Genomic DNA, 27,445 nt, shown 5'->3' with positions numbered 1-27,445 from the left:
CTAAAATTTTTAAAATATTGCTAAGTATTGTAAATATTGTTTAAAATATTGCTATATTTTTATTACACCCCTCAACATGTCTATCTGCCCAGTTTTAATCACTGATGATACATAAAACATCTTTACAACAAAGTTCTGTTTCACAACAGCTTGTTCAAATAGCAGTTAGAATTAAAATATGCAAGGTACAAATGATATGTGATACACTTGCAAGAACCCTTTCCAATACTTGTGCTAAAAGGTTTCAGATATGAAGTTCTGCTATGATCCTACTAACCCTCACAAAACTGTCACATAAATTTTGCTGTATGTAATAAATAAACAAATTTGCTCTTGCTGTGACGGTAACAGAACAATATTTCAATTGCTGACAATACCTATTTTGTATGTGACTGCATGTAATAAAAAGTACACCTTTGCACTTGCCTGCTTCTCCTCTCCACCAGAAACTGGGACTATTGCACACAAGCTGTGCTGAAGGCTGAGCACAGGGAGAGGGAAGGATCCTGGGGCTGAGAACAGCTGTGCAGCGCTGACTATGATGGGGCTGGCTCCTTACAACCACCCACTGCCCAGCTTCAGCTTCACACCTTCCCTTGTGCCAGGTCCTTCACTGCATTCCCCAGCTCCAAACAGCAGCTGTACACAAAGTGCTCACAGCAAAAGGGCAGTACAGACACTGCAAAGTGGCCACTGCTGCTCTACAACTCTGCACTGAAGCTCTTGTGTGAGATTCACTCATTTGCCATCCTAAGTATAGAAATCTGTTTTTATATTTCTTTCACCTGCTTGCACAATAGTGCACATTGCCAAGTTAGAAGAGAGCATAATAGAAAAATTACTTTTGGCAGTAAAATGTTTATTATTCTCTATTGTAAAGGTAAGAAAACAGTAAAAACCTATGCTTCTTTTCTTCTTGAAAAACACGAAGGAAAGAGCCAGACAATTTCCAGTGCAATTTCCAGCCTAAACCAGTCACATAATTTTTTTTCTGTGTAAGGAAAATACTGTGTAACTCAGTCACTGCATGGTTATCAGGGCCATACAACCCCTGAGCACAAGAGATGCACAGTTAGGGACAAAGCATTTGGTCCAATCAGCCTTGTTTATGGTGGTGCCTTACAGTATCACATCAGTGCTGAAAGGACAGCCTTTTAAAAAAAGGACTGCTTGGTGATCCTGATCATTTTCAACTGATTTCTAACTATGTCACTTCCTATGGTAACTAAAATCAAAAGTGATTTCTGAAAGTAAATGTTAATATGTTATTTTTGGGATACTGAAATTGTGGTACCAATATTGGCTTGTGATGGCCTTGAGTTCTTGCAAGTTGTGCTACAGGGAGCTGCTATTAGTTTGAAGTGTTGAGTTTGGAGACTAAGAGAGAGTTTGAGGGAAAGCAAACATATCTCCCATACTGGTAAAGCTGTACTGAGTGAAACAGATTATCAGGTTTGCCCTGTAATTTCAACAGCTCCATATATGCCTGTGAACATTGGGCTGCATTAAACAACTTTGGAAGTATACAGTGATTACAGAATGGGAGAAGGAAATCCATGAGGTTGTCAGAGAATCAGACATTCTTTCCCTAAACAACTGTATAGAAAAGGTAAAACCAGTTGTATTAATTACACTAGTAAACAATCCAAGAAATTTTGCTGAAAAGCTTATCAGTAAAGCTAAACTAGTATACATAAACACAAAGTAAAAATTTGTCTGTTGAAATATAAAATTCGAAGTTTAAATATGACATGTTAAATGCTTGGCACGTGTGAAATGTGACAAATTTCTTTACATTTTTTCCCACACTTTACAGAACATGCCCACTGACAGTGCTGAAGATATGTGAGTTACTTGAATAGTTACTCAATAGTGACCAGTTAACCTCTCTGTTCTAAGCTTTCTGCACACAGAAGTTCTCCCCAAATGATCAGTTTAAGAGCACAGATGACCACTGCAGACATGTATGAACCACAGACAGACACAACAACCAGTCACTGACACAGGTACCACTGTGGCAGTCAAAATTCTCACAAGTGTTTTTCTGGTTTTCAGTCCATCACAGCAAAAGAGAAATTTTTAAAGGTGAGAATAAAAGAAGTAAGTTTTGCAGCTGATTGCAGGGAACTCCTCCAAATAGGTCCAGGCAAAACAGGAAGCTGTATCAGAAGTTGATTTCAATGGCTGTGTGTGGTAGGTGCAAGACAGCATTTGAAAGTGTAGTACAAAAGACATACAAAGGTACTGAGAGCTTTGAAAGTGAAGGATATAAATCTGGAGAGAGAAAAATTGGTACCACAGAAATATTGTAACAAAATTTGCAGCATTTAAGACAAAAACTATTAGAGAGATCACAGTCAAGGAGATAATAAGCCTGGCTGAATGTAATTAAAGATGTTAAGAAACTACAACAAAATAAAATCAAAGCGAGAAAAACTTATTTAGTCACACTGTACTTGTAGGACTGCCTAACCAAATCTTGGGATCTACCCTGGAACACAGGCCTGGGGATAGAATGAGAACACCCACAAATAATTATACAGGAAACAAGAGCTCCTGGACATCCCCTTGGACTGAAATAAGATTTGAAGGGAGGAGGTCATCAGTGACTGAATTACCAGCATGAAAAGAAGAGCATCTTTCAGTGTATTAGCAGAAAAGTTACTGAATAGAAAGTCAGACAATAGCTCCAGTAAGAAAAGCAAGTTTCAAAACACTTCTTCATAGAAAGCATTTTTTTCTGGTTCACAGTGCTATAGAAGAATAAAGCACACACACACACAATTAATATTCTTATGATGGAAAAGATGAAGACTTTGAGTAATATATGCTATAAAGACAATAGCAGGACAGTGGTTAAGTTGCCAGCAGCCACAACCTTTACAGATTTTTAAGTACTCTGTCCTGCATCTCAGCATCACTCACAAAACCCTCCAACAAAATAAACAACAAAGAACATTAGATTACTTCTTCACACTCATTAAGATGGAGTTAGCAAACATTGATAAGGTATTACAAAATATTTTTTGTTCTATCTGCACATTTGCTGGATAATGAGGTTCTAATGGCTGTCAGACAAAATACCTACTTTCTCACCAGTTGTGCAGTCTACTGAGAAATGAGGCTGAAAAACCCGTAGGGCTCTGTTCTAGAAAAATTCCACCGCAAACCTACATGCAAATTAGACAGCACAGTGTGCTATTAACCCTTTGGTTACTTTTAGTTTTTGTAAAATGTTTTTTCTTTTACTTCAGGCATGTATGAAAAAGAGCTAAATTTCATATAATGAAATAAATTTGTTTGACACATTCTGAATTTTGTCTCTATACAAAGATGAGAAAAAATTGGAAGCTATAAATATGAAGCTTTTCCTCTCAAACACAAATGTGCCCTCAAATATGCTGCAACATATTTTCTCAAGATACTGAAGCTACATCAGGGAATGTCAGGATGGCTGTGCAATATTAGGAGAACTTGGTAGCTATGATTATTTGATTAACTGCATCCCTACTCTCCAACAGGCTGAACCCCAGTATCTTTTTTCACTTCAGAAGTATTGCTTTCATGGCTATGTTACAGCAGTGATGCTGACAATTTCTTAGATATTTTATTTCTGATTTAGCATACCAAAAGGTCTTACAAGGGAACCTGGATTTTCTTCAGAGTATGAAAATATTTGTGCTGATCAGAGTAAAGATGTAATGTTAAAAAAGCTTTGCTTTTGCAATTTCAGTTTAATTTTCATGAAAGTGGACTGATGAGAATTAGAAAGTATTAGGAAGTACATGTAGTTCTGCAAGTGTAAAACCTTGCCTTGCAAAATCTATCCCTGTACCTATTTGCACACCTTCCAGAACTGAATGTTCCTGCTGCTTCAGTTATTGGGTTGTCAGAGGTGATCCTGCTGTATTGCCCATGATTTTTAATCAATTACTTACATATCTGGAGATTCTTCAGGAATTGATTTAGGTTGGCTGGCTAGTGTCTGTTTTACAAGACAAGATCAAGAAAAATCTGTATGCACTCACCAGCAGGGGAAGAAAAAAAGAGATATGTTGGCACATATGTATAGAATATATAGCAAAATAACTGCAAAATTGTTATGTATCACCAAAGGGCACTCACATTTCAAAAACCACATTAAATAAGAATTTAATACTTCAACACAATGCAAAAGCTAGAGGAATAAAAAGGGTTGATTTTGTACTGTTAGCCAAAATGCAGGAATGTATGTCGGATGTCTGGAGAAAACAAACTTTGAACACTCAAGGCCATTTGTGTTGCATCTTCACATCACCTGCTGATCTTTAATAACATTGTACAGAAAGCACGTTGTATCAGACTTCTCTTTTTCTAATTTGAAAAAAGATTATTACAATTTTCAGCTTCCTCCTCCTCTAGATTTTAGACCTAATAGGGTCAACAAGTTACTGTGGCAAATGCAGCATGTTACTTCTGGAGAAAATAAGTTTGTCTACAAACACCAATACAGAGCAATTCCTAGTGTACAATGCCAACATCTAATTTCTCAGTGACATAATGACAGGTTGGGAAAACTATCACTAGAAATTTGTTCATAAAACTCAGCAATATCAGTAGCACTCAGTGCTGGTAACAAAAAGAAGGTGGATCTAAACCACAGCTAGCAAGTATGAATACTAATTTAAAAGAGTATCCATAAAGTGAGATCATCATAAAAGCCCAGTCTTCCAGGGTCCTGTTGGTTTAATAACCAGGCATATTTAGTTTCATCTTTTCTGAGCTGTGCCAGACTGTTTGGCTTGGAATAGGAAAATTTGTGAGTTGGAAAATTTTAATACAGTGTAAGCAAAGCTTGAAATACAGTATAAGATTTGCTATTACAAAATATGGCTCTCCTCTGGGTGAAAGCAAATTTTTTTTCTGCTAGATATAAACTTATCTTTTTCTGACATTACACATCTATTATTTTGAAAATATTTTATATTCCCATTCCAAATTCTGCTACATCTATTTCTGATGTCCTGGAATGCAAACTTGCTATAGTATTGTACTATCTTTTAAACTTTTCAATAATGTAGGAATGCTTAGAAAAATAACTCTCAAAGATTATAACAAACATACAGTATTTTGCCCAAAGATCCTTTACTTGTGCTTAGTCTCAGTTCATTACCTCATCTGTAAAAATAACATGATGACTCCATCATTTATGAATCTGAAATATATTACTAGAAATATATTTCACTTACTGCTTGTGCAAAACAAAATATTAAAACTTTATGCTCAGATGGTGAAGTGCTTTGGAACTTAATATGAAATTTATGGGCGTCTAAATAAAAGAATCAAGGAGAACTGGCACACTCTGCAAGTAAATTCTCATGGACCTGTGTCTGAACTATTCACTTGGTACTTGCCCAGGCAGAACTGCAGTCAAAGTCAGCTATGAAACACTTGTCTTCATTTCAGTTAAAAGACATCTATAATTGTGAATTCTCACCCACCTCTGTAGCTGGTTTGTCTGAGCACTGTGAGTAGTCAGTCATGCTCTCAAGATCTGACAAATAAATTGCATTTCTGATATAACTTGTCTAATCAACATTAAAATATTTTCACTCACCTTGAAAACAAGTAATAAGTAAATAATGAGTAGCCTACTGTTTGTATAAATAATTTTTCTACTATAGGAAATGAAGTATATTTCCCCCTTCAACACTGAAGCAGCATTGGTACTAACCCATTATTTTATATTTGGATACTAAATTCATTCAAGGGCTCAGAGAAAAGGAGAAAACAAATTTTGCAGCTTCAACACAGCCTTTAACTTAACGCAACTGAACACAGAGAAAACTGTATTCAACTACCAATTGTACGAATAATCACCAGAATCCTGTTATTTATTCTCTGATACTAGTCAAAAATACATATCTGGTATCAGAAGAACAGCCTTATTTCCTTAGGAACATGTTGCTTCAGTAAGTGTTGTGAGAGTATTAAATACAATTGAAATTATTCCTCCCAGGGTTGCTAAAAAACCCAACAGAACCAGCAGGTGTCTTTTTAGCAAGTTATTTTGCTATTTCATACTCACTATCATTCCATTATCACCATCATCCTATTAAAAAAAATCCTCTTGGGATATTCAATAGGCAATTCTATATTCAATCATTAACAGAACAAACAAGAAAAACAGATGCTTGATTTCACAGTATGATACAGGTGCTGAAAGATTCAATGTATATGAAAGGATTCTTTAAATGACCACATTCATCTAGCTAAAAAAACCCTGTAGCTGATAGCATCCCTGGCTCTGTTGTTATCATCCAGCACCAGTAGCAGAGTCAATTTTGCTGGGCCAAATGCCTATCTCTACTTCTTGAAGAAAGAAAAGCTTTGTATCATTTTTAAGAACACTAGTAAAAAAAAAATGCCATGAAATTCACATCTTTAGAACTTGAGTAAGTAGAAATACTAGAGATATACAGTTTTAATGATGCTCATGAGTGCTCAGACACAGAGCAGAACACCCAAAACAGTCTTATTTCACCTTACAATGTATTTTTGATCTCAAGGTTATGCTGATTTTACTGCAGGAAAAGAAAAAAAATTCCTTCAAAAGAAGGTTTCATGTATTTCTGATTGCTATAATAACTGGAGAGAGACAAGTTTGGCCTTTCCCAGTTCGATCAAGAATTGCAGCAACTCATCAAAGTATGTGTGTCAGCTGCAGAGCTTGTTTTTTAGTTAATGGCACCTATAATCAGTTTTCAGTAGAGATGTAGAATTTGAAACCTGCTAGCATTACAGACAGACCAAAGATTTTCAGGAGCTCCCAAGAGCTTATCAACAGCAAAATGCACAGTATGACTGGTTTTCCATTCAGATTTAGACACACATAGAAAGATGAGATTTGAATATCCACTCTTGAAAAGTATGAACAGTAAGGCTGGCCGGGAAGAAAGTGTTTCAAGATCCCAACTTATTATGATTTCCTGTTATCAGACTTTGACTTGCTAGTTTTTCTTTTGGCTCACCTTTCATCCTAAGAGCATAAACCAAACAGCAACTTCCTGAAAGAGTTGCTGAAATTACATGCCAAAAGATGCCCTTAAGCTATTTACTATTAAATCAAATACAGTCATTGTATGTGCCATGGAAGTAAGTATACATATGGTATTTGCAACAAGGTAACTGTAATGAATTTATGAGAATTTATTACTCATATTTTATATTATCAATTGTAAATGCACTGTGGTCAAGCAGAAAATTCTATATTGTGCCTTTACCTCTGTTTTGGGGGACAGTTTCAACAGATGGCAATATAGAAAGGTCTTCATATGGCTGTGGAACACTGAATCAAAAAGGAACAAAGCTTACCATCCACAAAGAATGTAAAGGAAAAATGCCCTTGAAATGACTCTCCTTGGTGACTGAATCAGATTGAATTTACTACTTAGTTGACTGTAAACTAATACCTTTATCTAACAGAAATATGCCTGTGCTTAGCAGGCACTATCTGAATCCACACAAACACAGATGCATGGTTATTTTATAGAGTATAGCTTCAGCAGAACTCTTTATGTCAGCATAAATGTGAGGAACTGATGAGGCTCATCAGGAGCTTTTGAAGGAGGCCAGACATAAGCACAAGCATGTTTGAAGGGCATAACGCAGAACCTCTAAATAGGGCACAATGACACTGGGGGGCACCAAGCCCAACATATCTTTGTCCTGTTCCTCTCTCAGAGCCTCTCCCTACCCCTGCCCCACCCTCAAAATTCAACTTTGTCACAACCTTTTTGGAGGTCTAGAGAACTTTGGTACGTTACACAAAATTATGAAATTGAAGAATAATTAAACACACTGTAGCTTTGAGGTTCTTATAATGATTATCTGTGTGACAAATAACCTCGAATTTTCCAGGATAGATAGACCACAGTTCAGCTGGGAAGGTTGTATGTCTCTGGCTCCTTACTGCTTCTGAAGGATCATATAAGGAACAGTTTATTTGAGCTATATAATCAAGCCATTCCTTTAAAATGTGTGGAAAACAAGGGGATGAATGGAAACAAATGCTAAGGTGAAAAGCGATTTTGCTAAGAGATCTGGTAGCATTTTTTTGCATTAGTCCAAGTAGAGTTGCATATGTAAAAGTTTAGAATTTAAGCACTGTCAGAAAGATTTTTAAAACAAGTAATGAGGGCAAGATGAGTAAGGGAGCGTTCTGATAGTGGATTTGTGAAATAGGAACTGAGCCCTCCACTGGGACATTTCCCCTCATTGGTAGTTGATGAATACACAGCACTGGCAATAGGCACATGGGAGAACCCCAGACCATCATAAGCTTCCTGGGTAAATGTGATTCAACACGTTGCATGCTACTTTAGGAATAAAAGAAAAAACCAGTCAGTTTGATTGTGAAAGCATCCACAGATAGCCCTTGATGAACTAAAACCCACAGACAAGACTACAAAGTCAACTTTTCTAAGTCTGCTAAAGCTTGGAGTTGCCAATCCTGTCTAACAGGACAACTAATTACCGTATTTCTACACAACATCAAATAATTTATTAGGTCCATCAACAGGTCCAGGTCATTTTCCAAATGTGATCTAGTTCACTCAGCATCAGACACTGCGCCACACTCCGACATGACAATGTTCCTCAGAATAACCTCCAGCTATTTTGAGTTATGCAGCTGTAGAGACTGGAATAACTCCTACAGGACCCACTTAGGATCAAGAAGCTGGCAAAAAGCTTGGCAGTCACAGCCCTTTCCCACTGTTCTTGCCATTCACAGCAGATCAGCCCATGCTCATACGCTGGAACGTCATCACTATGACCCTGCACACTACCTGTTGAGCTGTCCTGAGACAGTGCCCCAGAGCAAAGCAGTAGTACAAAGGGTCAGGATTTGAAAGAGGTTCTAGCAATTGGCCTAGTTAGGTGTTTAATGTTCTCTGTTCCTCTACCAGCTGAACAAAATGGGGTTCCACAGAGCAAAGGGTTTATCTCTACCTACTAATTCCCAAGGAGCAGCGTCTTCTGCTCTTACTGCAATGAAGACTGAATTTGAAATGCCCACACCTATCATTTCACAAACAGGCACGAGGCCAATAGAGCATACAGCAAATGATCAAAGGCCAAAAAAAGATTATCTTTTATAATCTGAAATATGATTTTGACTCGAGTAGTTAAAAACAGTTGTGTTTACTTTCCAATTTTCATATCAAAGCAAAATGCAAAGAAGTTGATACCACATCATTTGTATGCTTCATTTTGAACTATTTATTTTGATTTAGAGGCAGGATCAAAGAACTCCTCTTTGCTTGGTAAGCAAACAGTGACATTTCAATCCAGTCATTATCATATGCATTCCTGAAGGATTCATCACTGTAAGCATCTAGACTATGCTGACCTGGGGTCACAGACACTATCTTCTATTGCATTCTTAGAGCTATATTTAAACCACACTTCAAATATTCTAAACTATGTTGTGTACTGGGTATTACCCTTGCCCTTTCCTAGATCAGTGTCGTACATGTACATATCCTTCTGTGCAGCCATCTTGAAAACCCTGAACTTCCACTGGGAGGGAGGGGAATCTTTGCCACCTCACTGAGTTTGTGCAGCTAAGCTTAGGTAGTGGGAGGGCTACAGAGGTGGCTTCTGTGACAAGCTGTCAGAAACCTCCCTTAAGTTTGGCAGAATTTTACTCACGAGCTTCTTGCTATATTTTCTCTCCCCTGCCCAGCTGAGGGGGGAGTGGTAGAGTGGCTTTTCTGGGCACCTGGCATCCAGCCAGGATCAACCCACCACAGCAAGAGCAGCTCCCAGTGCTACTAACACTGCTGTTCTGTAACCACACCTCAAAGCAGCTACAAAAAAGCTTGCAGGGTCACAGTAGTGATTTTCTAGCAGATAAAACTGTAGCCATTACTGGACTTTTCCTGTGTGGTTTGAGAAATAGTGTGGGAGACAGGTTATGGATACATTCCTTATTGCCACCTCCAATCTGCAAGTACCTATCAGGACAAGCAGAGATGGCTCAGCTGTAGTAGGAGAGTAACAACTTTGTCACACAATCTGTGGTGATTTTTTTCCTGTCTGCAGAGTGAATGAGGTAGAGTGCTGGTATTTACAAGTACCAATAAATATTTTCTGAACAGCAAGGAGTTGTGAGTTTAGACAATGAGATCACATAATAGCCTAACAAAGTTAGAGGAGCAACTTGTTCAGCTAAACCCATTGATATCCACTCAGGGTGCAGCCACCTGCACCATTCCTGCACTGTGGCTTTATCAGTATATGTTTGGTGATGATCAATTTACAAATGCCATTTCCAAGTGACACTGTATTATTCACAACAGTAGGGAAGCACTTTCTCTCACAACGTGGACACTGTCATGCTCAGACCACAGTCATGCCTTTCCACTTGGCTGAGGCCACTTTTGTCTACAGGAGCCTTCTGGAAATATCCCAAAAAAACTGAAAGATTAATTTAACTTTTGTAGCTCTACCAGAAGCTATTTCTCAAACTGAAAGGAACAGCTGTAGAGAGACCACTGCATCATATGTTTTGAAAAATAAGGACTGTATGCATTTGTGTTTTGCCTTGGATAGATTCATCACTAGCTGTGAAATTATTTTTCCTGTTAGTACTACAGTGGTGACTTCTGACAAATGTTTTGGACTTCATGCTATGTCTGACTCAAAGAACACATGGCTCTGTAGCAAGCTTAACCTGACATTTTAGTTCAATATTTAACAATTGTTCTGTCTGGAGAGCTCCAAATCATTCATCATTATCTCATTCAAAATGACAGCACATGAGAAAGGGTGCTACTCATGCCTGTTGTGCCCCTTTATTAGCAGACCTACATAAAAGAATAATTACAGATTATAAGTTTACTATAATGCTCCCTACCCTTTCTGCACTAATACCCACGGAAATACAGCAGAGAAAAAAGATCCCAAGAACTTATAACTGTCTTGTCTGCTTAGCTTCTCTTTCTACTACTCTTCCATACTAGAAAAGGACACCAGAAATGATTTACTACTTGAACGTTTCTCAGGAACTCTCCCATGTACAATGGCTAAACAACAGGTTCCCAAGTGGTAGAACTTAATTATCTTCCTTGATTTCATTTAGTTTATGTACTTCCAAAGCAATTTTTTCAGACCAACAGCACACATACACACTTTCAACTGTCCCATCCTGAAGGCAGAGTCCCTGGTCAGTCAGCAGGTCAAGCAAAACAGAGCTCATGTGGCAGCATCTTTCAGGATAGACCAAAAGTTAGGACTTCTTTTCTACCTAGGTGCCAATTTTCGTCCAACTTATAGGATTTATAGGATTGATTTATAGGATTTATAGGATTAAAATCTCTACATCTCTTTTTTTGTTGTTTTTTGTTTACACACAAACTGAAATTCTTAGTATTAGAAATATTCTAAGGAAAATTAAAATATTCCAAAAAGCTTAATATCTAGTACTAGCGCATTTCTCAGAGAATGAAAACTGTGTTAAAAGACTCAGAAAATATGGTATAAGTTTTTGCTCCAAAGCAAAAAAAACCAAACAAAAAAACAAATAAAAAAAATCTTAATAAATAAATAAATCCAAAAAACAAAAACAAACAAAAAAGCTCAACTCAAAAAACCCCAGAAACCAAAACCAACCTAAACTCTGCCCCCCCCACATAAAAGCCCAAAACATTACCCAGTGGCAACTTCGTGACTGTTTCATTTGCAATAAGCATTATGTTAAGGAGATAAAGACATGTCAAAGAATAGATGGGCAATAGTATCTGTAAGGGAAACTGTAGCTGAACAAAACTATGGTTTGTTCCAAGTCTGGTAAAACCCCCAATCTTCAAGTTGTTCCCCATCTCTGTGACCAGATTTTCCTACAAATAAAATTTGCTCCAAATTCAGGTTCTTTCCTCCCAAACATCCCATCCTCAGTCTCCTGTACAGCAGTAAGAGGCTCTGAGGAGTCTACACAGAGTGTCCCACTGTTCTCCTGATGGGAAGAAAGTGTTTAACTAAATTGCCACTGGGATTTATTTTTAATGTAGAAACAGTTGCAGTGGTGTAATCCAACAGACACAGATGGTAATCTCTCTAATTTGTACAGAGCAATTAATAGCGTAACAATAACTGTCAAAACAGGGCAATTAAAAAAAAATACAAAGAGCAGGTTTCCCTTTTGACTGGTTATATTATTTATCAAAAACTGAATGTAGATTTTAGATACACTGCAGAGGAAAGAAAATAATTAATTCAATTCAGACCTCATAGTCTGGCAAAGGAAACATAAGACAGCTCCAGATGGTTTCTGGAAGAGAAAGATGGAGTTTGAAAAAGATGACGAACCTTTTGCTATCTGGACCTCAACATTTGGCATAGGAGAGGGAAGGCATTATAAAATTATGTTGTCACAGATGAATTCTTAACATACTAAATCCTCTAAAGTCTTAATTGATATTTTACTTCAGCAGTTGTCTGGTTCTCATCATGTACACCTGGAAAAGTAAGCGATCTTAAACAGTTATTTTTGATATTTCAGAGAATTAAATATTTATCAAATATTTTAAATCTCTTTCTGTTCAATAGTCCACCTTACATTTAGATCAGCGGCAAACTGCTACTGTTTTATAGTAGCATGCCTTGTTTACCTGAAGATGCTGCTTGGACTGATTTCATCTCTCTCAAAACTAAAATGTGATTTGCTAGGAAAATCAACTCAAAATTTGGCACCCACTGTCATTGTTAGGACCCACAGATAGTTTTGAAGCTGTTGTAAAAACAGCAGGATGACAAATAGACATTGATACTTTTTTTGAGTTGGATTTTTTTTTTGTTTTTTGTTTTTTTGTTATTTTTAATGCACATGTCAAAAAACTGTTATTCCCCTCACAGCACCTGAGTCAAGATCAGCTCTGGTGAAGAGGATAATAAATGGCTCCCTAGGCAGAAGCAAATTTATCAGCAGTAGTCTACTGGACTGATAGTTGGGTAATCCACAGTAGGGGCCTCCTGAATAACACTGTCAGCGAGTTCATGAAAGTCTCCTGTTTCATTCAGTAATACAACACTGACAGAGCAGAAACTCAATCAATTCCACTGCTATTAATGTTGCTTATCTTCCTTAGATTACTCATCTGGAGGGTATAAAGAAAAAAGGAGTGATGTTGAAGCACTAATGAGCTGTGAAAGTCAGGAAATACCCAGCCTCACATTCTGTAGGTGTGTTTTCCTATTAGAGCAACATTGTTTATTAAGAAGGGAAAAATTTCTTACAAAGGTTTCTTGTGCTTCAGCTAAATATATATCACCACAGAACTAACCCTTCACCCACATCCATCCACTACTGCCAAAAAAACATATATACTTTATAACAGTAAATTTGATAGGTTTAAAAAAAATACACTTTAGCATCCAGGCCCACCAGTTGTATCACAGACGTGCAAAAGCAATTTGAGAGTATCAAAACAAATCGATTCTGTACAAAAAAGCATCATAAATAATTTTAGAAAAGACAAGTTATGGATCACTATCATGCAACCAAATTCTCTCATACAAACACAAAAAAGGAGAAAGTAAAGGATGTATAGAACAAAAAGTTTTCATTGACCTGATTTGTCAGAGAGGTTGGCTGTGACTGGCGTGGTGGAGCAGCCCGTGTTAACCTTTGCGCTGTCCTTGGAAGTACCAACTTTGGGTTTGTTTTTCGTTGCCTCTAGTGCTTTGACCTTCTTGGCATGTTTACTTCCTTTGTAGTGGGCCTCGGCCTGGCTCTACAAAGGAGAACAAATCAGGCTCACTTTTTTTTGCACTTGTATATAATACAATGGATGACAAGGCAGAAAACTGACACTTTCAATAGTAGGCACCATATTATTCTACCTAAAAAAATTTAACAGCTTTATATTAATGCTTTTCGTGGATGTAAGTTCTTATATATTCCAATGACAGGATTTTAATGAATACTGCATGTTTTCAGTAACTTGGAAAAAGAGGCTTCAAGATTACATAAAACTCTGTCACTCCTAACGTAATTCTTTGTTTAAAGATTTAAATGACTATACAAATGTAAACACATCCAATTCAGAAAGATGCTACTCAATTTTCCTGTAGTGTTCCCTAGTCTTTATTATTTGCAGTTAAAAAGATGTACTCTGCTGAAACATGATTAAATAATCAGTTTTCCCTTCTTTTTGATCTAGTACAGATTTCATAAAATACTTTCACCTTCACATAACAGCAACTGAGACAACTGAAAACTGAAAAAATATTACTTCACTATTAGATCAAACAAGAAGGGTTAAAATGAGGAAACACTACACCTGTAAACTTCAGTAGACCCAAGTACAACATAGAAAACTAAATACTTGTCATTGACTTGATTGCTTTATAAATTGCCTTGAATATTAATTTTTAAATACTAAGGAAATTTGAACCTGAAGGACAGAGAGAAGAGGAGCTTTTTAAAATTATTAATATTTATTTTGTCTTAATCTGCCCAAACAGAACAGTAGAATTATGTCCTGAGATGTTTACTTCACCTTTGCCTTAAAACTATCTTCAGAAACTAGGTCAGTGTTTTTGAAATTGCACAGCTAAAGCTAGACACATAAATATCTGCCCAATTTTTCAGAAATATTGATTCCCCTTCATTGTTCCTGACTCTATATAATCAGGCCACTTTGTCAGAAGCAAAACTAAAGAACTGCATGCTTAATACAAGCTCCAAAGCTTGGAAATTTCAGCTAATGAATTTAAGTATTTTTCTTGACCTCTTAATAAATTAATTTACCAAATAATGGGCAAGAAAAAAGTCCTATCCAAAAAAGTCTGTTTTCATTACATTTAGTCTTCAGCAGTAGATTTGTGTAATTAATATTTCCGAGCACAATTTCAAAACATTATTCCAGGCATACCACTAGGTGCCTCTATTGAAGGTTACATATTAACCAAATAAGTTAATATTGTTGTTTACTTCAAATTAAAACACTCAGAGAAAGCATGCTTCTTCTAAGCACATCTTGGCACCTGGCTTGTAAAAACATCAGTGCAAGTAAACTTTCACTGTGTTCATGCAAAACCATTCTCTCTCATCAATCGATTATCAGCTATTTAGTTTGCTGTGTTAAGTGAAGCAAGCCATGAAACAAAACACGTGCTTTTTTACAGAGAGCAATTATAATATCTAAGATGCTTGAACTCCATGAAGAGTGCTGCCGTAATGAGGAAAATTGTTTTAATATCAGCAGAAATGGGCATTACAATACAGTCACCTTGGGACAGCATCTAATAACAGCTTTATCGTATGGTAGAGTAGAAGTGAAGAGTAGAAACAGCCGGAGCAGGCAATAGAACTGCATGTTGGAGTCCTCACACGAGTTACTGGCACCATTACACTGATGGAGAATTGTTGCTAAAATAGAGGAGTGAAGTTCTCACACACCAGAACTTCTTAAGTGATCATACAGCCCATGAAACACCGTGCTTTCCACCTCAGAAGGACAGTGTGTGCTGTTGTGGGTACATCTTTCATTTCATAGATTTTAGTAAGCAAGCATTCAGTAAGAAAGGCTGTTAGATTAGTTTTATTTTGAATCCCTCTGAAAGTGAGATGTCTTTTAAAAACTTGTTTATAAAAACAGTGAAGAGTTTACTCATCAATTGCTATTAAAATTCTTCTGGATTTTAAAACCTTTGAAATATTAACACTCATACAAACACAATTTAAGGATTATAAAGAAACAACTAACCAGCTATACCACTAGTACTACGTGCTCTACTTAAAGGGACACTTGTCAACTTCTGGGTTGGATCTCTCCAGTTCTGAATGTGGGCAGAGGAGCATAGTCCTGCTTGTGCCCTGCTATGCCAATGTGCCTTATGAGCCACAGGAGTATCGCCCTGCCTCTCTCCACCTTTGCTGGGTTTCATCCATTTCTCTTAAGCTTTGCAGTTGTGACATGATGCACCGGAAGGGGCGTTTTCCACCAACAAAATTCAATAAACTATTTACACTTTGCGGTGTACAGAAAGTGGAGCTAAAAATTGGTGAATATAAATGCTCTTTCAATTCCAATGCTTTTAACTTTTAATAATAGCAAGTACAAGATTGTCCACTTAAGCATCCTCAAGTTGATGATGTCCCTTTAAATATTTGAACTCTATGCTCTGCGCATATGTGTGCTGTTGATAAGATCATATGCTGCCTGAGGCCAAAGCTATGACATAAGAGACATAAATGCACCCAAGAGAAAGACTTAGTAAGTCAATTCCTTGATAATAAGCCTTTCTGCTGATATTTGCAATAAAAATGCCTGCAATATCAGTAATAACCTACTACATTCTGTGATTCCCTTCATTCAATCCTCATATAGTGTACATGAGACCTGTTGAGAACAAACAAGCCCAGGAAGAATTAAAATTAAGATTTCCATAATAATAAGCAAAGCTTCATGGACACATGGTGAATGTACTAATTTTTAAGCTTTCTAATTATCATTATCTATCAAATTCATAGTTGTATGTTATAATGCCAAAAAGTATTGCTATGACCAGCCTAAGCAGGGGTTTGGAGATGCCATCCTTTTTGAATACTGTCCCAACTAGACCATATTCCTTTGGGGGAAGGGGGGATTCTCCAGGTTGGATTTTAAAGTAGTTAGGGGATGCAAAAATCTACCTTTAAAAAATTGTTTCAGTGCCTCACTTTGTCAGTTAAGTACATACTATTTGTTTCTACATTGACTTTGTCAAGTTTCAGTTCTGTGGGCTGGATATTGTTATACCTTTGGTTTTTAGGCTTTTTCAGCTCATCTCTGTTCTGTGAATAGAAACACAGATACTCTTCCCAAGCATGAAGTTAGAGGAGGATTCCTTTAAGTGTTGAAGCAATCTTTCCTAACTACATAAGCACTATTTTCTAGTCCTTTCAGATTCACTTGCAAGGTCAGAGTTTGCTTTTTATGCACTATGTGATAAATCATTTGAGTCAGCTGCCTTTCAGTAACTGAGATGCTGTATCACCATGTTCTGTAAACCTTTAGAGTTTTCTGGAGTCATAGCAAGCAAAAGAAAAAAGGGCAGCTGAGGCAATCTGAAATTGGAACTCCTGATTATTACAGATACCATTTTCTATGATTGTTATTTTCCTGATCATTAATAACTCTAATTTTATGAAATATTTGCAAAAGCACCATATTAAAGGCAAACATGTTTGTTCCAAGTCTCACTTAAGACTTGCTTATGACACAAATACAGCAGTAGAGCAGAGGTTATAGCTTTGTCTCCTACATCATTGAAATATTAGACTTATCTTTGAAATAAACCATGACATACACAATTTTCATTTTTAGTTAAGGCAAGAAGCTGAAAATGTATTTTAAATTGCTCTGGCAATCCAGAGGAAGTTGTGCACACATAGGGTTCAAAAGACATGTCCATAAAAGAAAGATAGTTTACGATTTTTAATATAAACGCCCACTAAAATACGAAGTTAACTTTAGAGTAAATATCTTTGGAATAAAATATTTTAAATGGATCCTGAAGGTACTTTTTGAACATCATTAAGTACAACTAATTCATGCAAATTCTATGGTAGCAAAACAATATTTAAGAAAATGAAAAAAAATACAAAAAAACAAAATGAAAATCTGTTATCTCAAAAAATACCTTTCTATACTCAGGTACTATAATTATTTTAATTGCAAAATATTTTATTCCAAAGTACACAGCTGCATTTGCTGTAGGGGTTAATTAATTCTGCAGTAAAATAATTTATCTATGCCAAAATTCAATATTATTTAAATATTTATTTTTCATTTCAAGAAGATTAAGTTCTTGCTTACATCTATTGCTTACATAGTCAGTATTAAACCTCACCACTGAATTATCATTATTACAATTTTTAAATTAAATGCATTACAGGTTAGGAAGACGCTTTTTGAGAAAGTGGAATAAAAAAATTATTTCCATGAAAGACCTCCTTAACTGAAAGGAAAGTTTAATTTTGAATTGAATCTAAAACTGTGGTCTACTAGCTTGTTATATATATATATATTGCAAAATTTTAAAAAAGAACCTGCCTACTTATCAGAGAGCACAGAAGGTCATCAAGTACTGGCTGGTGAGATTTAACGAATAGGAAAAGCTTTAAGCTGCCATAAATGTGATGTTATGAATCAGAATGCAAAAAATACCTTTGTACTGACAGGCCAAACTCCAAAAAAGTGTTTGTGCATTTGTCTGGACTACTTTTTGATCAATAGGATGCATATTTTGTGACACTTTAAAAATATGTCTACGTATTTGTAAGACCATGGATTAGTGAATAGATGTTTTTGAAACTAAGTTGCAAATAATTAAGAATGTAGTTGACAGACAATTATGAAATTTTTCCCCATAATTTTTTTAATTTATACACCTTAGTTCTATCTACAACTAAAAGCCCCCAACCAACCAAACCTTGTGAATGTTTTAATTTTTAAGAAAGCCTCTATATTATAAGGATTAATGACCTGACTGTAAGAAAGGATAGCTTTTTCTGCTCTTAAAAATTATCCGGATGGTCTATTTTATTTAAAATCTGCATTTAATTGGTACTTTCAACTACAAATTATTAAGTTTGAAATGCAAGCAGGATGTTAAACTGTACAACTATATGCAATACATATACAATAGCCTTCTATACTAGACTGCATTTAATAAAACATCAACAAATTAAATTATCTTCTATATTTAAATATACTTTTGAAAATAAATGTGAATGACATTAACATATTGAAGTGCTTAAAACAACCTCAGTAGCTTTACTCTGTAGAAAGCTAAAAATGTTTATAAATCTGCATATATTGAAAGATCTAGATAACCAGGAAACAGGTAGATCATATGGATTAATTGATAGCAGTATTATCTTTAAGGAAACTCTGAACTACAGGCAAGACTGCAGTACAGAAGATTACAGAATCTTCCCCATCAGGAGCAATGACTGACAGCGTATTTGAAATCCACATGATTAATTTTGACATTTCACAAGAGACAGAATCTACTTGCGATGTGAATGACTAATTAACTGAATTTATTGCTACACAAAGAAACATTAATCTGATGAAAGGCTTGAGTAAGTCTGAAGGTTCAGTGTAAAAAAAGATTTTTTACAGGTTCATTCAAGCTCAGCTGAAGTAGCCCTTCATTAGGTCTTCATGGAAAGAAGACAATTGTACCATCAACTCTTTAGCTGAATGCTTGAATCTGCTACCACATCATTCAGCCTGGAAATTAACATATACAATTAAATACATGTAGATCTGCATGGACAGAAGGAAGGAGAAATGCAGAAATAAAGGGCGACTGAAGCATCCATGTGGGAAATGCAGGTTCATGCCTTGAGCTGCGCACTATTAGGTGAGTGCCACAACTCAGCAGAACTCAACATTGTGGCTCCCACCTCCTATTTCTTCTCACTTGCTACTGCAGCTTCTTAAAGCAGGAACTCATACTGGATGGGAAATACTCTCAACAGCAATTCTAACTCTAACAGGCTGCCCAATGAAGTGGTGGAGTCACTATCCCTGAAATTGTTCAAAAACCATCTGGGGTTTTTGGGGATATGGTTCAGTAGTGAACATGGTGGTAACTGGACATGATTATCTGAAAGGTCTTTCCCACCCTCAGTGATTCTATCTCAGATCCTGTATTCATTTGGTGTTGATACAATTGGTAACCTCTAATGAAAAAATAATTTGTTGAAAACACCACAAAAGCCTCTGCCAGTAGCAGTTCAGCCATGGAAAATGAAACAACTGAAAGACTGAACAGATACGTAATAATCCTTAAATCTTCCATTCTGTTATGGACTAGTTATATAGATGATTTTTTTTCCTGCACATCACAAAAAAAATTTACATATATTCAAGCTAAAAAAAAACAAACAACATGTCCTAAATATAGTCATAACTTACATTGTAGAAAGAACACCTCTCAACCCCTGTATTCCTGCCCATTTTTATACATCAAGTTGATTACAATGGTCCCACTAGAGAAGGAAACGAACTGTGCAAAACAGGAGCAGAGAAGTGTTTATGTTTGTAACATATTGTTATTTTAATTCACAGCAGATCCTAAACTAGAAAGCTCTCATAATAGTAAGGTATCTACAAAATCTTTGCTCATTTAGTTTACCTGTTAGAACCATTCTGTAAGAGTATGCACATTTGAGTATATAAATCAGGAAGAATGTGGACTAGAATCATAACTCTAATAAAAATTACATGATAAATTAGGAAGTAGTGTTGAAAAACATACTTTTATCTCATTTGTTATTAATAATAGAAGTAATTGAAGAAATCTGAAAACTTGGCATGTTCATACATTTTTTACAGCAAAGCTATGCATTAGTTTTTCAATTCCACCCTTACGGATTTCTAAAACCTAATTGCTCAGAATAGTAAGGTAGATTATTATTGAAAAGAACATGGAAAAACCAAGGAGCTGTGAATATCAGCCATGTCGTAAGAAGTCAGCTCATATTTTAAATACCTTACCAAACTTAGTTAAAAGCCCCATTAAATAGCTGTTATTTGAACAGAACTTCCATCATGTTATAACCCTGTACCCTATAATCATGCGGTATTTCTGTCATGTTGGAGCTAACAACTTTCATCATTTTGTCAGTTCTGTCTACAAAACAGAAAATTACCTTCACAAGTTCCTGAGATTTATGCTTTTAATTACCTCCTATCTGCTTCACTACCCTCCATACCCAAAGAATCAATATAGTCTTATAAATAAGAAAAATTTAAAATGTTTGACAGAAGACAATGACAGTTCTGTGGATTTTTATGTGATGCTATTGATTATTTTACTTATTATCCTTTTGGCAGCATGAATGGTTTATTTAAATCTGCAAAGTCACCTTTTGGCAATACTTGCCTAAACTTAAAAAATTTCTCTTCTGGCTTTTTAAAAAGATGAATGCTATCATCACATCATCTTTATTAGCTTTAAATGCATTCAATAATAAGGTGACTTTCATTGTCTCTTAATGCCAAATTGTTACATCTGATTTTCTGATTTGCCTACAAAGTGTTTCCTCCTGATTTTTGAGTCAATTCCTGATTTTTGAGGTGACACCAAAAATCAGGACTGACTTGCAGTTATTACCCACACAGCAACACACTGTGCAAACATCAGTTTATTTTCAATCCAATTATACCCTCTGAACAAGATGGTGCCTACCAGGTTGTACCTGGTACATGTCAATGACATTTCTATAAGAAACAGAAAGTGTGCAGGGGGAAGCAGACACTTATTTTAGGAGCGATCAAGAGATGACAAAGTCTGTTTACGAAAAGAACACTACCAAACAAAAATCAGAACAATAACATGTTCTGCAGGCATGGCATTTGCAAATTTGGACTATAGAGAAGCCTGGCTGATGGAAAAAGAGATTTGATTAGTATTGGCCTAATTGTACAGTGCCTAAGATTCTAAACCTCTGTGGACTATGACAAAATCCTTTGGGTTGGAAAGGGCCCTTAAGAGCAAGTTCAAATGTTAACTCAGCACTGCCATGTTCTCACTAAAACATGTCCCTATACATCTTCTAAACATCTCCAGGGGATAACGACACCACCACTTCCCCAGACACTGTCCCAATGTTTGACAACTTCCTTTTGGTGAAGAAATTTCTCCTAATATTCAATCTAAGCCGCCTCTGGCCCAGCTTGAAGCAGCTTTTTCTCATCCTATCACTTGTTTCTTGGAGAAGAGACCAACACCCACCTTGTTACAACCTTTTTTCAGGTAGGCATAGAAAGTAATAAGCTAACCCCTGAGCCTTCTTTTCTCCAGGCTAAACAATCCAAACAACCTCAAGACTAAGCAATTAAATAAAAATAACAAGGGAGGAAAGCAGATAAACTACTTGAACACAAGGTAATGTAATGATTCAGATAAGGAGAAAAGGGCAATTCTGCAGAAGCCAAGCTTCCAGCTCTAGAGGCAGGCATCTCATAATTTGGCATGTCCTCGGGTGTCCTTTGTCAATTAATCAGGCTGTTGTGGATGTCCTGGACACCCCAGATATTCGAACAGCAAGACACTTAAATTTAGGCACCTAATCCCACTCTGAGTTCCAGCTAGGATATCTTAAGCAGATCATGCAAAAAAATGTTGTTGAAGCAACCTCAGTTAACACTGCTGTGATGTTGCTACTACTTTTACAGATATATTTCCCCTGAACAGTAGTTCAGTCTAGTAAGACAACTTCAGTTTGCTGTTACTTCAGAGATGACATTTTATTTTTCTGTTTTGCAAGACTGGATCATTTCTTCTGTACTACAGTTTCTTTTGGAGTTGACAGAGGTTGGAAGGGATGTCCAAACTAATTATATACCATAATTTATATGGTATACAACAGACAATCTCCAATTTGACCAAAATGGAGCTGAAGATATTAAAAAGGGACAAGCAAAGTATGATGGTGAATGTCTGTAAGTATGAGTCAAATACTATCATTTCTTTTTTTATAAGAGGACAGGCATATCAAGTTAAGACTAGATAAAATTTACAATTTGAACACAGAGGTTTTCTTATGTTGTACTTTTAAAAATTGAAGAGTGGGAGATCCTGAAGAGTTCAGTTAGAAAATACTGTTCAAATTATAATATGGCAGAAGAAAAATAATTCCAGGAACATTATTTTTGAAAATACAGGAGCCATCACTTCAACACATGCTTAATCCCACATTCAAGACAACCTATTTTTAAATATTTAAATTTTTAAATTTCCTCCCATCTCTGATCTTTTGCTGCAAGTAGCTGCAGATCCCTGCCTTCTGAATCTGCTGCCAGAACAGTCTCACCAAAACTAAATGTGCAGACACATAAGCAAAAGAAGCCCAAAACCTTTGCAATTCACTATATTAATTTAGTGGGAGGTTTGACAACTATAAATTGACTAGTATTATTTTTCTTTTTCAGTCTGTTGATTCAGACCAGTGAGTGTCCACAGCACAAGGAAAAGATTTCAGGCAAGGAAACCAATTTTCTCGTCACAGATGAATACTCACTGTCTGTGTGTTTCTTGTGCAATTGATAAAACACCAGCAGAATGAGGTCAGCATCCTCAAACACCATGCAAGTGAAATTCATTTAGGAGAGTAAAAATAAAAACCAAAAAATACACTTTATAGTTTAGTTTTGCCATTTGAATTTCATTTAACTGCATAATTTAGGTCAGAAAAAGTTCAAAGGAATGGAATGCCTATCAACAACAAGAAGTATGTCAGCCTTGTAGAACGAGAAGAAACTGAGAGTGTGGAGTGACTGTAGTACAAATGTCATTCTGCAATGTGCTACCCTGAAGTTTTAATGCAGATTAACTGAGTTTGATGCTACTCAAAACCATGTCACATGGTGGTACTGATTTCCTGAAGGATTCAGAAGTTACAAGGTTCACACCTCCCTTCTTCCCCAGCAAAGAAAGAATGGATTGTAAAGATTATTCCATGCCCTGAGAATAATTTCACATTATTTTTGGTCCAAAGGGACCAAAAAGAAAAATACATGCAGAGTTCAGATTTTTATTTCTGCACAGGATTTTCAACAAGCTAAGAAAGAACTGTGAGTCTGCAGAGCTTGGTTGAAATCCCATTGCCATTATAACAATTATTATAACAATGCAGATTATGGGGGGGAGTGTTTCAAATGTCTATTTGGATAGGCAAGAATAACATCCAAATAAAATAGGGTCTCACTCTCAGAAAACGGGGTGCAGCACATGTTCAGATAAATAATTCTTAAGGTTAAGAACCTGAAGGAAAATTTAGAATCTTATGTACAGCTTCTCAGGAGAAGCTAAGTAACCCAATGAAAGGCTAGAAAGCTTTTAAAATAGAAGTACTACACTATGAAGTCTCATTCTCCAAATATTCCTGGATGCTGAGATTATGAAACAATTGTGAAATTAGATTTAGTAAATTAGATATTTAAGTATCTTCTGGTATTTGTAACACTGCTATACCCTTAGCACTTTCCAAAATCAAATTTCTGTATTGTTAGTAAATGTCCTGATAAACTAAACTGCTGTAGAGAGGTGCTGCATTTCAGCATGTAAAGTCACAGTGCTTCATCATTTCTCACAACCATTTGTTTCAAAAGGATGATATTTTCTAGTAACTACACCTGAATATATTTATCAAATTTAGGAAGAAAGAGCACACCACCCTATTGAGTGCACTTGGCCCGAGAAGTGTGGCTATAATTTGCCATGCTTTTTATGATGCCACTATTTAAAGCAGAGTATGATATGCACTTTTTGTTCTACTTTGTAAGTCTAGACAGGAAAAATCGGCTGGTTGACAGATGTACAAAATTATATAACATTTCAGCTCTTTGTATGTTTCAAGCCACTCAGTTGTGATTCAATTTATCTGCCTGAAGTGCTGTTTGTCCACCTGAATGTCAGCACAGACAAAGTGAGTGACTCCTCTGGGCACAGGACCCATCATCAGAGGGACCCTGACTTCAAGAGTCAGGGAAGACTGGGAGAGGGAAGAGTGAGGACAGCCTGAGCCACCTCACTAGTGATGGATCCACCTCAGAAGCAAGATCTATGAAGCCAAAGAAAATTTAAAAAAAATATTATTGGCTCCTTGATTAAATCCAAAAAAGGAGATACCTGGACCAAGTATCAGAGAAGAAAAGGTTTTTTTCCCCCTTAAATCTTAAAGTAGAAAGACAAGCAAACTAAATTTAAAATAATGACTCTGAGATCAGTTAACTAAGCAGATATTGCCACTTCAAAGGAAGTTTAATAAGCTTGTCAAATGATGACAGATTTAGAAATCAATTTGAAGCTAAGATAGCACTGCTTCAAAATCCTTACCAGCCTAGACAAGAAAGGCAAACTGGGGAAAACACTTTACAAGACACTTTTCAAAGTGCAATGTTAGAGGCAGAGAAAATCAGGCTAATGGGTATGGGTGCTTTACTGCAAATCTCTAGTAGCACAAAATACTCAAAGGCTTTGAGAAGGCACCTGCAAACTGTTTGTGAGACCAAAATTATGACAGAAAAATATATAATATTAACACATCCCTTAGGGATTCATTCTTACCCTTGAGATAAAAAAAAAAAATAAAATCAGGGAATTTGGGTTTGTTTTTATTAACTTCATGACATTAAGTAATAGTCTCTAAGAACAAATGCATACTCCTTAACTGTCAAAGGTCATCATTTTCTTAGATATATTTCCTTGAATTTTCAAGCTACTTAGGATAAAACATTAAATGGTTATGTATTTAAAAAATACCAATGTACTCTCTTGTAATGATTTTTTTTTTAGATTAACCTCCAGGAAACAGTTTCTTTGGATTTCTCATACTCAAAATGACAGCTAGAACTAAGTGTTTGTATTTATTTTAAATGAAAGTTATAGGAAGAGTGACTTTATTCAGAAATGGAAAGACATATCAGCAAGGATGTACAAACAAGAAAAAGCTATTTTTTTTGGAAGGAAAGCAAATATGACCTGGAGAACTCACTGGGAAGCTTTTCTGCTTCACCTCCTTTTTAAAAATAAAACCTCAGGCAAAACACTTCTTTTTGCATTTCCTCTGGAAGGTTACTGTACCGTCAAATGGGATCTCACCTATTGACGTGGCATTGGAGATCATGCCAGAGCTATCAAAAAAAAATTAGGAGTTCATGCTCTATAGATTTCTGCCACTGAGTGGACAAAATACCAGCCCATCAGTCTGAGCAGAATGTAGGTAGAATTGGAATGAGTTATTTGGGAAAAAGAGATTTAGTTTAATTATACTTAATGCATCAAATAAAAAAAAAAATAAAAAAAGGAAAAAAGGAAGCAAAATAGGCAATACTCACATCAGAGTTAAAACGAAGCTGGCAGACATTACAGGAAATTACTTGCTTCTTCTTTGGGGGAATGGACACTCCAAAGGTATGGTTTATGACTGCTTTTTGCACAGGATCCATCTGGAGAACAAACAATAACCAATTTAGAACTTTTCAGGGCAATAAAGAGTACAGATAAAAATTTAAAAAAAAACAACAAAAGAAACACTTCAAGGAGAAAGGTCTTTTCTCTTTTGAGATAAACATGAGAAATAAGACTACAGCCCTCACAATAATTAGATTTAACATATGTTAGGGAATTGGTAGCATGCTAAAGATGATGAAGAAAAGGCAGCTTCATTGTTGCTGTCATCCCCAGGTTACTAAACAGGTCTTTCCCCAGCTCTGCACATCCTCTGGGCTGCAGGGCCCCACTACCACACCTGAATTGCAAATGAAAGCCCTCCCCTCTCACCCACTGTTCCAACAGACATACTACAGAAGCCACTTTTGCACACTGACAAGTCACTTTCATTTATTTTTACTTGTTTTCCTTTGAGTGATAAATAATAGCACTTATGTGAAAAATATTCTCTCCTGGAGATCTCTTTGTGAAAGGAGGTCCTTTGCAGGCTCCCTTACAAATACCACTTGCTGGGAAAAGAGGTTGCAATCCCCAAGCATTTCCATGCAGAACTGATGAGTGACAGAGCCCATGGGAAGGCTGAAGTTCAGAGGAACATGAAGGGGCTGTTTGTACCAGGAAAGTTAGCACGCTTCAGAAAACATTTTAACACTGAAAAAAAGGCAAGTGAAAAAACTGAATATGTTACTCCTAAATTTGACTGAACATTTTCAGGAACTCAGAATTGATTACATCTTTGCTAAATATCAGGGCTCCTGTTGATCACAAATACGCTCAGGATCACAGAGCGCTCTGTTGTTAACACTGCGGAACCTGGGGAATGGCACAGGATGTTCAGAAAACAGAGTTTATAAATGCTACTGTGTCAAGGCCTCAGTCACATCTTATTCCTCCTGATGTGACATGAATACAGAACAAAATTAATTTCCTGATGCAAAAATATTCAAACATGACTTTTTAATTTTAAAAAAAAACCTAGAATATCTTGATTACAACTGATCCTACTCTGAGCAGGACATTGGACCAGATGGCATCTGAGACGCCTTTCAATCCAAATGTTCCTATGAGCATCTGTGTATGTGTGGTTCCTCATCCTTATCTAAGATAAGCACTGCATTCTGAAGAGGAAAGGGAAAAAAATACTGGTTTACAACAAAAGAGAAGTGCTCATTTTCCCATTTTGTTTTTAAACCAGTTCAGAAGAAAATAGTTTGATTTGTTATAAATTTAAATTTTTCTGAAGCTTGCTTTGAAACCACAGTGATGATTTTTTTCCTTTACAATACTACTGGAAGAAACCAAACCTGGCAGTTTAATCCCAGGTGATACACAAGGCACACTTGGTGCTAAGCCGACTTGCAAAAGGACAAGAAAACAGCTGAAGTAACTGATACACTGAAGAATTAGAACAGGAAATTACTTAATTCCAGACTTTCTAAACATG

At 36.2% G+C, this 27,445-nt stretch overlaps 1 protein-coding gene across 8 annotated transcripts in view; it reads right to left on the bottom strand.

The window, feature by feature from the left end:
- The window catches only part of ZNF385B (zinc finger protein 385B), a 153,049-nt gene that overhangs the window by 9,880 nt on the left and 115,724 nt on the right, over positions 1–27,445 (bottom strand). For all 8 annotated transcript variants that reach the window (XM_015635392.3, XM_015635393.2, XM_015635398.2 and 5 more), the window contains 2 exons: positions 25,887–25,997; positions 13,613–13,775 (listed from right to left, as the gene is read on the bottom strand). In XM_015635392.3, coding sequence (XP_015490878.1) covers positions 13,613–13,775; positions 25,887–25,997 — 274 coding nt within the window. The remainder of the gene's footprint in view (positions 1–13,612; positions 13,776–25,886; positions 25,998–27,445) is intronic.

Source organism: Parus major, chromosome 7, assembly GCF_001522545.3.
Source record: "Parus major isolate Abel chromosome 7, Parus_major1.1, whole genome shotgun sequence".
Classification (NCBI taxonomy): Eukaryota; Metazoa; Chordata; class Aves; order Passeriformes; family Paridae; genus Parus; species Parus major.
The sequence above is the reverse complement of the archived record's forward strand: the minus strand, read 5'-3'. Positions and strand labels throughout refer to the sequence as shown.